Source organism: Geotrypetes seraphini, chromosome 4, assembly GCF_902459505.1.
Source record: "Geotrypetes seraphini chromosome 4, aGeoSer1.1, whole genome shotgun sequence".
NCBI classification, from domain to species: domain Eukaryota; kingdom Metazoa; phylum Chordata; class Amphibia; order Gymnophiona; family Dermophiidae; genus Geotrypetes; species Geotrypetes seraphini.
Genome location: NC_047087.1, coordinates 221260665 through 221274288, shown reverse-complemented (window position 1 = coordinate 221274288; position 13624 = coordinate 221260665). Strand labels below are relative to the sequence as shown.

General features: G+C 39.9%; 1 protein-coding gene across 2 annotated transcripts in view; it reads left to right on the top strand.

The window, feature by feature from the left end:
* The window catches only part of ANXA11 (annexin A11), a 114480-nt gene extending 102596 nt beyond the window's left edge, over nucleotides 1–11884 (top strand). For both annotated transcript variants that reach the window (XM_033941686.1, XM_033941688.1), the window contains exons 11-15: nucleotides 193–286; nucleotides 456–551; nucleotides 7732–7790; nucleotides 10355–10477; nucleotides 11685–11884. In XM_033941686.1, coding sequence (XP_033797577.1) covers nucleotides 193–286; nucleotides 456–551; nucleotides 7732–7790; nucleotides 10355–10477; nucleotides 11685–11744 — 432 coding nt within the window. In that variant the 3' untranslated portion in view covers nucleotides 11745–11884. The remainder of the gene's footprint in view (nucleotides 1–192; nucleotides 287–455; nucleotides 552–7731; nucleotides 7791–10354; nucleotides 10478–11684) is intronic.
* The last annotated feature ends 1740 nt before the right edge of the window (nucleotides 11885–13624 follow it).

Sequence of the window (13624 nt, the reverse complement as noted above, 5' to 3'; positions counted from 1 at the left end):
AATTTCTGCGGACCGGCATCGGTCCCCAGACCGGCGGTTGAAGAACACTGCTTTAGGCACTTCTCAGAAGAAGAGAAATACAAGTAAAATAAAAATCAAAACAAGAAGGGAGGGGGGACAGAATGATTTTTAAAATATTAACTTTTATTGCTTTATCAGTTGTGATTTTTTTTTTTTCCTTCATTTCTGTAGGAACTTTATGCTGCAGGAGAGAACCGTCTGGGGACAGATGAGTCAAAGTTCAATGCAATTTTGTGTACCAGAAGCAGAGCTCATCTCCAAGCAGGTGTTGAAATCACTTTTTGGCTTTTCTTCTTTGCCAGAATTATCAAATGATGCTTATGAACAGCTTGGGTCCTAAGTGTTTTTTCCACTGTATGTGAACAACAGAATCCTTTGAATATGAGGCCCTCCAAAGATTAAAAATAACACTTCTTTGTATCTTCTTGGCCTAGTTTTCCATGAGTATCAGCGGATGTGCAACCGTGATATTGAAAAAAGCATATGCCGTGAGATGTCTGGGGACCTGGAGAGTGGCATGTTGGCTGTAGGTGGGTTTCTTTACCTCTTTCCCCAAAGATGCTGACTCTGAAGGTGGTTTAGATAAATATGAAAACCTGAAATTCTCTTAGCTGTCAGGCTCAGCTAGTCATTAGTGCACAAGGCTGGACACAGAAGAGACCTTTGCTATGACATGCACAGAACTAACCCATTTGGTTCCAGCAGAATGGAACAGTTTTCTGTTATATAAAAAGCAGCAATAGAATTTGACCATGTTTTAAGCAATTGTTAAAACATCACCTATTTTGTCAAATGAAGTATAGGGGTTGAGCTGTCCTTGAAGATTAAAGTGTGACAGGACTTAGTACATTTATTTTAGTATTTATATACCACTTATAGCCTAAGTGGTTCACATTCAGGTACTCAAGCATTTTTTCCTATCTGTCCTAGTGGGCTCACACTCTTATCTAATGTACCTGGGGCAATGGGGGATTAAGTGACTTGTACTATCAAAAATATGCAGGGGAGAAGGTTCAATTCAATGCTCCCAAAAATACCTATGAGTGTCGGGAGCAGCGCAGGCCATTCAGCGCAGCTCTCTGCGCTAAAACCGCTAGCACGGTTTATTAGGAGAAGCCTTAAGTGAGCAACATTTCCCCAAGGGTTTCTCTCGGGGGCAATATAGTTTATAGTTTCTTTTTATTTATATTTCACTTTATACAAAGTGGATTACAAAATACATACACAATAAAAACAAAAATTCAGATACATACCCTAAAAATACATAATACTAAAACCAAAAAATACATAATACTAAAAAATACAAAAAAATACATAATACTAAAACCAAATCAATACAAACTATATTGCCCCCGAGAGAAACCAGTGGGGAAATGTTGCTCACTTAAGGCCTCTTCTACTAAACTGCGCTAGCGGTTTTAGCGCAGAGAGCCACACTGAATGGCCTGCGCTACTCCCGACGCTCATAGGAACTCATTGAGCATTGGGAGCAGCGCGGGCCATTCAGCACGACTCTCTGCGCTAAAACTGCTAGCGTGATTTAGTAGAAGAGGGGGTTGGTCTCTCGTGGTTAATAGTTCTTGTTATATTTCACTTTAATTCTTTCTCCTGCTCTGTGGAATATACAGAACTGCATCAGCCTACACATTTGGGATTTCAGGCATGCTGACATCGGTTCATAGTCATTTGTGCGCGAGACATCAGCACGCCGACATTGGAGCGCAGACAGTTTGGCGTAAGACACCAGCGCACCGCAGGAAAACTTACTTTTAAAGAGCTCCAACGCGGGGTATGAGTAGGGAACCCCCCCAGTTTACTTCATACTCTTTGCGCTGCCATTGGGGGGGGGTGCAACCCCCCCACATTATAGAGAAAACTGAACTTTTTCTGATTTTTTAGGAAAAAGTTCAGTTTTCTCTATAATGGGGGGGGGTTTGCACCCCACACACCCTCCCCCAATGGCAGCGCGAAGAGTATGAAACCCGTCGGAGCTCTTTAAAAGTAAGTTTTTCTGCGGCGCGCTGGTGTCAGGCCGAATAGTCTGCGCTCCAATGTCGGCGCACTGATGTCTCGCGCGCTTTTGTCCCATCACGGCTGACATAGGGAGCACCACAAACTGGAAGAAGCTGGAAATGTAGAACAGAGGTTGCTTTAAGTAAGAGATAGCTAACAATGAGTGAACGTGTCAAAAAATATCCTTAAAAAATACATGCAAACATTATGCAAAGTGTATTACAGCTTCTAAAGATGTCCAGAGAAACATAAAAAATACAGCTGCTCCATTGGCTTAGTTACTATTTTGGGTAAGACAGATTGAGATGCCAATCCCTGCTCCCCATTTTGTCCTTGGAGGAAATTTCCTTTCTCAATTAGACCTTAGGAAAAATGTTCGACATCATTGTCACTATGTCTATGAACCTTGTAAGATATTCATCACTTAAGCAACCATGGAGTAGTGCATAAATTAAAAGGACAAATTTTTAAACAGTCCCATCAATGCACTAAACCTTAAGTGGCATGTGCTAACTCCGCCCCCAGAATGCTCCCAGCATAGCCAGCTTTGAGTTAGGCATTAACCATGAATATTAGTGGTGTTTAGCTGTTTAAGTGCCACTGAAAATTAGCGGCTAGCCTGACCAAGCGATTTAAATTTCTAAATTACTTTGAATATCTGCTGGCTAGATTTCAAACTAAATCTTAATTTTTTAAATAGCCTGGGTTGTCATAGATTGACTTTTTACTATTAGGGAATTATACCTTGCACGTGCTGCCAGCCTGTGACAGTCGAAATGTCCTTTGAGAAACACTTAGGGCTCTTTTTACTAAGCTGCAATAGCGTTTTTAGTGCATGCAGAATTTTAGTGCTTGCTAAACCCGGGCTACGTGGCTAGAACCAATGCCAGCTCAATGCTGGTGTTAGCGTCTAGCATGCGGGGCAACTTATCGTGCGCTAAAACCGCTATCGCAGCTTAGCAAAAGGAGCCCTTAGTACCTTTTGGAGAGATTTTTTTTTCCCTATCAACTAGCAGGATCAAGTCCGTTGCACAGATGGGTGATGTCATCAGATGGCGCAGGAATGGAACTACTCTCCCACAGCTCAGACCTTTGTGGTTTTAAGCATATGTGGTCTTTTCCCACACACAGCAGTATTCTCAGCTTCTCCATTTTGTGAAGCTCTCCCTGTTCATAACTGTTTGCCATTTTATGGTAGCAGTTGTTTTTTTTTACCTTTTTTTCTCAAAAAGACACATTTCTTACTTTTATTCGTTTAACTTTTATTTGATTTTTGAAAAAATATGTTGCCAAAATAATTTCATCCATGCCTAAAGTATGGCAGAAAGATCCAGAAATTTGAAACCCAAGTTTCTGCTTTGTTTTAATGTAGGCCAGCTCAAGAAGAATGCAAAGATCCTGCTTGAATCTTTCCTAAAGCAAGAAGAGATTTCTCTGAATTGACCTTGTGACCATTTGGAAGTGGAGAAACATCCCTTGTAAGATGAACAGTTTTGGCTCTGTGTGGTCATCAGTAACTTAAACACATACAAGCTGAGAATCTTACATGGAGTGACCTTCAATTTATGGACATAGTGATCTCTACACTCTAGCTGTCCAAGCAAAATTCACTGCCTCCCCTTACACGGGATTATTACTTACCTATTAACTCTCAAGATCCACAAAATAAAGAAGATGATGGTAACTCACAGGAAGGTCTTTTAGACGTTTCCACTTTATTGGAACAATCTGAAAGAGAAGTGGCTATCCCAGCCACTCTTATTGACTTTAGCCTTAGCTCCAGACAAGGATTGGATCCTTAAACTTTTCTTCAAGAATAGATCTAAAGATTTCCTGGGGTGCCGTATTCAAATATCCCCTGACGTCTTGAGGGAGACTTAGAAAAGAAGAAGAGAATTCCTGATCTTAAAGCCTGGGGTTACTCAGTTAGGGAGTACATTTTTTCTCAGATACCCTTGCAAGCGTGTTGTTAGATATCATCCTGTGAAATATGTTTTGGTAGATCCAACACATTTAGTAAGTTTTCTCTCCTTAAAGCGTCTTGAGAATGGTGTGGAGCAGCTGCAATGGAGGTGGGATCAGAAGCAGCTGCACATTGAGGGCCAGTGGTGGCAACAATGGAGGTATGATCAGACATGATTGTGGAGGCCAAAAGGGGGAGCACTTTAACCAGCATCAGCCTCAGGACCTAGAAATAGCAGTGCAGTAGCAACAGGTGAGGAGGATATTAATGGTGGAGATTAGCCTGGGGAAAAAGGAAGACTGACCGGTATGGACTGGCTGGGGAGGGAAGAGAAGAGGAGCTGGTGGGAATTCGCTTGGGGAGGAGAAGAGAGAGACAAGAAGAGAATTGGCTGGGAAGAGAAAAACTGTAACTGGTGGATGAGAGACAGACCAGCAGGGACTGATTGGGGAAGGGGACAAAGAGAAGCTAGGAGAAGGGAGAAGGAAGGTAAAGAAGACTAGAGGAGATAGACTTGGTACCGAGATGAAAGAATCTGGGAAGAGGAGATGAACAAGGGGTCCCTGCTGTTGGACATTAATAAGAGGTCCATGCAGCCAGAAAGGTAGGTAACATCTGACTTGAGCTTTGAAACTAATGGAGTTGCTGAGGAGACCGCTGCACATGGGAAGGGCTGCACTAAAAATTCTGAGCTCTAGGAGAGCACTTTTGTCCTGTGCCATCAGATGATGTTGCCTACTTGTGTCTTTATCCAGCCTGCTGTCTTTGGAAAATACCTATCACAGGTAAGCAACATTGCTTTTTGCTTCATTCTGGTGGCCAGTTCTGACCACGAAATGAGACCATTGATGAGAGATCCCCTGTACATAAGTTGTCTCCCTTATGTTAGGCCCAGTGTGTGTCGGCAAAGTTACAGTAGTATGTTTTGAACTGAGGCCATTTTTTTTTTTTTCATAAGGCCTTAGTGTTAATGACAATTATTTCAGCTGCTTTGCTTGATTTTTTAAAAATCTGTTTTTCTTGTTTTAACTGATATTGGTTTTCTTGGTTTGCTTTCATTTAAGCTTTCTGGAGATTTTACCTGGTAATTAAACAAACCCAATTTCATGCACTGTTTACCATCTCAGTCCACGAAAAATGTGAAACATGCTTTTCCAACAGGGTGTGTGTGTGTGTGTGTGTGTGTGCCTCTGATTCAATTTTTATTTATTTTTGGGATGGACTGCTCTCTTTTTTTCTAAGGCAAATTTATTATCAATCACAGTTCTTAATGCATGTTTGTGTGCTTTTTTTAATGTACATTTTCTTTTCCTTGCATATTTATGGTGCATCCCATAATGTGCTGCTGAGACTTGATCTGGGTTGAGCCATCTATTGATTTAATTATACTGTGAACCGGGAGAGGGGAGATTCTTAGGAAGTCATTTTATACAGCTTTTTCCATGGGTAAAGGGTTTTTAATAAGATTGCACAGCTGTTCATTTTTATGAGTGCTAGGCAGAGGGATAGAGTGTGTCCGCTTTCTGTGAGCTTTGAACGGGAATTCCTGGGAGTGTGCTATGGGTATAGTACAGGTGAAGCTGCGATGTATTTACATATTTTATAAAATACACATGTAAAAGCACATATTTACACCATGTTTTCGAGCAGATGTATATTTTTGCATCAGCATGGTTGCACCATTAGGGGTTGGATTTGGGGTGGGGGGGCCTGTGTTTTAAAAAGTGCCTATGTTTTATAAAATAGACTTAAACTAGGCTGCTTTGTGGACTTCTCATGAACATGACCTGTTATAGAATTACCTCCATAAAGCATGCTCTTTTCTTCCGTTCTTCTCTATTTAATAAATGAACAGTAAGATAAGTGCTTTATCCATTGGAATTAATAGAATGGGGAGCTGTCCTTTCTGGGAGCTTTAAATGCTGAAGAGAACAGACTTGATCTGATGCTTTTACACTCCATTAAAATACACTTGTATAAAGTGTATCATTTATTCCTTTCTAAACTGGCCCATGTCATTTTTCTACATTTATGCATTTATGGATGACACTAGTATGTCTGTATTATATTACTGTGGTAGCACATAGCTGTCTTTATCTCTGTTAAATCACGTGTAGAGTCATTTTGCAGCATTCACACAGATGGAGCACTTTTTTTTTTTTTTTTTTTTTGGGGGGGGAGGTGAGGGGGGTTGATCTGGTCTTTTAGTCTTTCTTTCAATGAGACTTTCCTGTAATATAAACAGGAAAATGTGCCTCACCCCCCCCCAAAAAAAAAAAAAAGATCATAAGAGGGCTAGTCTCCAACCTGGTTGTAGTAGGAGAAGTGCAGGCAGGAAAATATGACAGGATGTTTGGGTTTCAAGCACGATTTCTAGTTTGAGGCCTAATATAGCACTCATAGTTTTAGGCCCCTGCGGAACATCTATTAGTAAACCCAACTGATTGCTGCTCCCAGTGTTTTCCCCACTGCCACTCAATCTGATACCACTGATAATAAGGGCCAGTTGCTGCCACTGCTTCTATTTATCCTTTCTTTCCTAGGCTAGGGCAAACAGCTGATTTGGCCTATGTTCAAGGTAATAAGGAAACAGCCTTTCCTCTCTTATGGTCCTTAGCAGCTGCTATAGAGACAGCATTCCCCCTCCCCCCCCCAAATGCTTTCTAGAGATCACACTGTCAGCCAGAGGAGCAGGATGGGACAGGGTTTCCCATGTTCTGCCAGCCAGTGTGGGCTGTTGGAGTAGGGAACAAAGAAGAGAACGGTGTTCAGGAACAGACAAAGAAGGAAGGTGAAATGGGAGGAAAGGAGGGTGAGAGAAGCAAGGAATGGAACTAAGGGGGTAAGAGGAAAAGCATGGGGAAATATAGTGGGGAGGGTGCAAGGGGATAAAGTGTTCCACACACCCTTCAATTCTACTCTTGCCACATGTACTACAAATACCCCTCTTCTCATAATCCTAACCCACCCTGACCCCTCACCTCAGGAGTAACAGCAAGAGGCACGGATACAACAGGATCAAATATAACACACATATGTCATGTTTCATGTTTATTAAAATTTGATGCAAACGCTTATAATATTAATTTCAAAGCAAATTACATATATTTAAATCAGGGTAACAAAACATATAATTATACGTATAAGGACAAATTCTGTTGACAGACTTACAGAAACAAAAGGAAAGAGTAGAACTACAAAATTTTAGATAAATCAAACTTGAAGGATAACATAGTAGGTTGGGGGATCATGTGAGTAATCTGGGGAACAGAAAATATACTCCCTGTGAATACATATGAATTTGAATGGGAGAAGAGAAAGTGTGGATTAGTGCTGTCTGATTCAAATCAATTCACTTTCTAAAAAAAAAAAAAAAATTTGGTCTCCTGAATTCTGACATACCTCCAGCTATCCTAAAGTAGTAGCAGCGTTTGCAGTGACCAGCTTGGCAGAAGCAATGCGGTGAACAGGCTATTCCTGGCCTGCCCTGCCAGGGCCTTCCCTCTGCCGCGTCACTGATGACGTGGCAGAGGGAAGCCCTGGCGGGCAGGCCGCGAGAAGCTTGTTTACCATGCTGCTTCTGCTAAGCCGGTCACCACCACCACCGCTGCTGCTACCTTAGGATACCTGGAGGTATGTCAGGATTCAGGCGTCCGGTTTAATTTAATAAAACAAACTTTGTTGTATGTACTGCTTTGGAATAACTAAACTAATGATAATTTGTCTTTTTACAGTGAAGTGCATGAAAAACACACAAGCCTTCTTTGCAGAAAGGCTCAACAAAGCCATGAAGGTGAGTGGTGCAAGTGCATTATAATTTCAATATAGGGACAGCCAATACACTGCCTCATTGCAAAGCTAAATACCATTTTATTGGAAGAGTTCATAGAAAGTCTATTAATACTATTTATTTATTTATTTATTCAATTATCTGTACCATTCTCCCAGAGGAGCTCAGAGCAGTTTATATGCATTTATTCAGGTACTCAAGCAGTTTCCCCTGTCTGTCCCAACAGGCTCACAATCTATCTAATGTACCTGGGGCAATGGGGGGGATTAAGTGACTTGCCCAGGGTCACAAGGAACAGCGTGGGATTGAACCCACAACCTCAGGGTGCTGAGGCTGTAGCTTTAACCACTGCGCCACACTCCCTGTTTGAATGCTGTAGCTGCTTGATCAGTTATAGCTCTTTCAGTTTGCACCATTTCTTTTATAATTGGAGCATTATAGTTGGCTCCATGCCACACTGTCAGATAGCACCCTGTCTGTAGAGCTCCATTCTGTCTAGCTTCTCCTAGAGTAGGAAACGGAATCTACCACTCTACTGCCCTGGGTAGTGGAATTTTCTATTCATGGAAGGAGGACGTGACTCATTTGTTGATGCTGAAAAGCAAAAACGGAATAGAAAACAAGAGTAGAATGGAGCTGAAAGTACATGCTCCACAAATACATCTTGATTACAATATATCGCATAAATACCTAAATGAATAAAGTCAGCTGGTGCTCATATAACTGCTTTCAGAGGATCAGTTGGTTATTTTTAAAAATGTTTTTATAAGAAATGGTGGCAGTATAAAGATGCTGCTATTTAGTTTATTAAGTAACCAAAAAGTGACTTAAGATTAAAGACAGATGCTCAGTTCATTTATCACTCTCTTGCTTACAGTGCATAAAAATTAGGTGGATGATATTGTATTCAGATATTTTATACTTTTGAAATCATAGAGAGGTGTGTTAACAGCAAATATCTTAATCTTTCAGTTGTAGACAAATTTTATTTTCAGTTTCATCTTCAAAAACAGTCCCAAGCTTTTAATTTTCTAAGGGCAAGATTAAAATTTTCCAAGGGGCTGCTTGCATTGTGCCTGTCCCTATACAGCCTTTTTGTCTAAAATCAAATATGATGTCTGAATCGTGAGTGGAGGACAGTTTTTACTTTGGCCTTTTGCATGGGCTTGAGAACCAGTGTGATAAAAACATCCTTCTGCTAGATGCCAGTAAAGAGACACAACTGTTTTTTGACCAATACCAAGAGGAGCACATCTCCCATACAAATATATTTCTTTTATTTGCAGTTATTTGATAGACCCTCATTTTGAAGAAAGACATGGTGTGCAAAACTGATTTAGTTTTGAGGGGAAAATATAACACGTCACAATCAAGGGATGTGAATAATGCCTAAAACAATATAAGCACCCCCTCCCAAAAGAAACGCAACAATTACATGTACCTGACAGGGAGCAAGGGAATAGAGGAGCAATTTACTATGCATTAAAATGATGTGAAGGCCTGGTTGAAAAGCTGCTAGATCTTCACACCAGTTTAAATTTTCTTTAAAGGACCCTCCATCCTAAGATCCACTGGTATTAAATTTCATTCCTTTTGGACCCCGGTTAGGATGAATAAGTTGGATAGTTCTAAGTCTAATAGATGCTGGCACTGTCATCTAGATATAGGAACACTGGATCATTTACTGTTTTATTGTCCTATGATACTGAGTTTTTGGAAGTCGATTTGGGGACAAATTAATAATAATTTGGAGTCTGAGATCCCTCTGACGTATGAGTTAGTGGTTTGCAGAGCTGTGTTGCATGTTAAGCCCCCGTTGGATAGATATAAAGACCGGCTCTTCTTAATTATGACAGGAACAGCTTTGCAGTTGATCACACGTAACTGGAAAAATTGGGACCGTGTTAATTTCACTTTCTGGTGGGCAAATCTATGTTTAGTGTATAAATATGAAAAAAATGAATGCTGATTTGTCAGGGAGCACAAAAATATTCAAATTAGTGTGGGGTCCGTTGGCGTCTTTTGTAGAATTGTAGTTTTTATTTTTGCTAATATAGTACTTGCACATCCAGGGGTGAGAGGGTGGGTATATCTTTATATGATTCCTTGTTCTTTTCTCTGATGGTTGGGGAGGGAGGGGGTATTGCTGGGTATTGATAAACTGATTCTGAATGTTTATAAGTGCTTAATTGTTATGGATATGACATGTATTGTATGATGCACTTTTTGTAAGATTTGAAAATTTAATAAAGAATTTAAACAGAAAGAAAGGAGGTAGGTATCTTATGCAGTATCTAGCCTTATATTTTTCCAATGAGAGGGTCGAGTAGCCAACTTGAGAGAACCATAGGAAACACTGAAGACAATGCAGAGAAGGAAGGATGTTAATTACGCATGAATATCTGTATCATAAAATTATGTGATCAGTCTTCTTGGACAACATACAATTATAGCAAAAGCATAGACTGTATGCCGTCATTTGTAGTTAAAGGAAAGACTATATATTCTTGCCTACCTTTTTATCTTTTTAAATGGAATTTAAATTCTTGTTCTTGTTGGCCCTTTAGGGAGCAGGAACAAAAGATAAGACTTTAATTCGGATCATGGTGTCTCGCAGTGAGGTGGACTTAATGAATATACGAGCTGAATACAAGAGGATGTATGGCAGGTCGCTCTATACCGATATAACAGTAAGAATCCAACCTTCTTTATAGTACAGTTGATACTTTCCATGGTGGACAGCAGAAAATTTATAGGTAACCAAAAATGTGTATCAATAAGGAAGTTGGCTACTAGAAATGAAGCACTCTCACAGACACAGCTCTGTGATGAGTTAGTTGAAATCATATACAGTGAAACCTCAGTTTGGAGTTTGTGAGTGTTTTGCAAGACGAGCAAAACAATCAAGCAAACTTTAACTCGCAAACACAGCTTCTAGGGAATAGTTTATTTTCGACTGGCATTTTTATCCACATATCTTTACCATAGGACTTCATAGGGACCCCCGAAGAAGACATTCTGTTGAAACATGGACCTTGTTGGGTCCAGGGTCCAAAACTTTTCAGCGGACTGCGTCCTAAAGGTTTTTATGTGGTTTGCCAAATTTTAATATTATTTTAATATTAATAAAGTCCATCTCAGGAACATCATTTCTCCACATTGTTTTTTGTTTCTTCTTGGATTTGTTTGTGGAGATCATTGGGTCAATTCTCTTGTTTTCGTCTAGATTCTCTATACAACATCATGCTGTGAATATTTGACTCTATAATTCAGTGCATCTCAACCCAGAACCCTGGGCAAACCAAAACCAGTCAGGTTTTCAGGATATCCACTATGAATATGCATATAAGAGATTTGCAGGCACTGCCTTCTTAGTATGTAAATCTATCTCATACATATTCATGGTAGATATCTTGAAAAACCTGACTGGTTTTGGTTTGCCTTGAGGTCTGGGTTGTAACCCTCTAGCATAATTGACAATAAAGGCCCAGAATAGCTCAGTATCATGACTGTTTTTCTTTGTTTGTTCATTGCAGCCCATTTAGCAATAAAAAATAAAATTATTCAAATATTCTCCTAGAAAAATGTAATTGAAATATATCTCTGGAAAGTCATTGGTCAATTAGTTCATTAGTTATCTGGTCTTTGAATACTACTTATACATTTTGGATTTCCCACCAGGACCCTACTTTCCTTTATGATGGGAATGTGAATTTGAATGATTATTTTTATAATAAACCGCTTAGTTTGAGAGTCCAAGTAGGTGCCCATATTAAAGCTTGATAGCCCCAGTTACAAAGACAGCACTTAGTACGCCTGTGTGCCATGCTGGGTGATGGTATCATGTAGCCACAGCTTCGTCTTGTCTAATTCACTCACTGTTTATCTTGTTGCCAGGGTGATACTTCAGGAGATTACCGGAAGATCCTGTTGAAACTGTGTGGGGGAAATGACTAAACAGACTTCTGACCAGTTTACAGAAAGTTTTTATGTGTAAAGAGAAACGTAAAGAATGAATGAAATTTGTCCAGTTTTTTTAATGTCACTTTTCTTTTAATGGGTCATTTATTAAACAGACTCTTAGCTCTTCATAGCTATTCAGCTAATTCCAGTAATTCTCTGGAGTATAGCTCCTCACCTTGAGGTTCCTTGGCTTGCTTTTATTCTCTTTGAACAGAATCATGTGTAACTATTATGAATTCAGAGATTGGGCGGGTGAGGTAACTTTGTTCATACATGTCATATACCATGCTTCCCTTTTATACAGCCTCCAAGAAAATATGGTAAAGTAATAGTTAATGTTTTACCGGGATCAAATATCAATATTTCAAATAGTAGTGGAAGAAACTGGTATATGTGAAATCAGTTGTTTTAGTAAGTATGAGTATGCCTCAGCCCCACCACTCCACTGCTATACTATCTCTTGACTGCGGAGAGAATTATGTGGCGCTTCATCATTGGCTGCTCATAACCATGTTTTATATGCTCCTATTCATTTCACGTGCTTTTAAATATTTTTTAATTTTAATATAGTGAGTGTACTTAACTTATATGTTTAGCTGTTGTCAGCCAACGCCTGGGAGTTTAACCCGACATGTTTCGCACCAACAGGCGCTGTATCAAGGGTCTCCCGAGGTCGTGCGTGTCTTCCGACTCAAATAGTATCCAGAGTTAAACTCCCAGGCGTTGGCTGACAACAGCTAAACATATAAGTTAAGTACACTCACTATATTAAAATTAAAAAATATTTAAAAGCACGTGAAATGAATAGGAGCATATAAAACATGGTTATGAGCAGCCAATGATGAAGCGCCACATAATTCTCTCCGCAGTCAAGAGATAGTATAGCAGTGGAGTGGTGGGGCTGAAGCATACTCATACTTACTAAAACAACTGATTTCACATATACCGGTTTCTTCCACTACTATTTGACATATTCCCTTTTATACAGAACAGCTTTTGTTTCCTATGCTGTAAAACTGAATTTGCTATGAAGATATGCCTTGTGCCTGTCAACCCTAACTCACTATTTTCTTGGGACACCGATTGCAATCTTCAGTACGACGCCAGCACTGCCTCCAAATTTGTAACATAGATTGTGCCTTTGGAAAACGGATTATAAAATTAAAGCTCTCTACCTTACGCATCTCATTTGTTTTGCTTTGTCTCATACAATCTGACACTACAAACTAAGAGGCAGTCGAAGTGTCCAGCAGGATTGCAAGGATGAGTCTTAATCTGGATCTTCATGCTGCATTTGGGTGATCAGTTGATGACTCTGTGTTTCCTATTTATTTGGATTCAGCTCGCTCCTTTTTCAGCTGTAGCTCAAAGCAAGTTACATTCAAGTTCAGTAGGTATTTTCCCCATCCCTGGAGGGCTTACGATCTAACCCCCTTTTTTATGAACCTATGAGCGTCAGAGCAGTTACCGCCGCTGCCAGCACTAAAACCCACGCTTATGTGTTCGTAAAAGAGGGGGTAAGTTTGCACCCGAGATAATGGAGGGGTAAGGAACTTGCCTAGGATCACAAGGTACACTGCACAGATTTGAACAGGATTTCTCTGGTTCAGAGTCTGCTGATTTAACCATTTAAAGACTTGATTCTGTAAATGTGCTGCAGAAAAAAATATAGTGCTCGACGCTGTTTGGCATTCAAATTTAGACAACTAACTACTTACTGCAAGGGCATTCACATTAACAAAGGTGATATATTATATCTTCACTATCATTGATCACCTTACTAAATTTTGTATAGTAATGATTGGTATAGTTTGTTCTATACTTTATGGTTTTGGTGGGTGAGACTGTGAACAACTATGACGGTCTCTTAACAC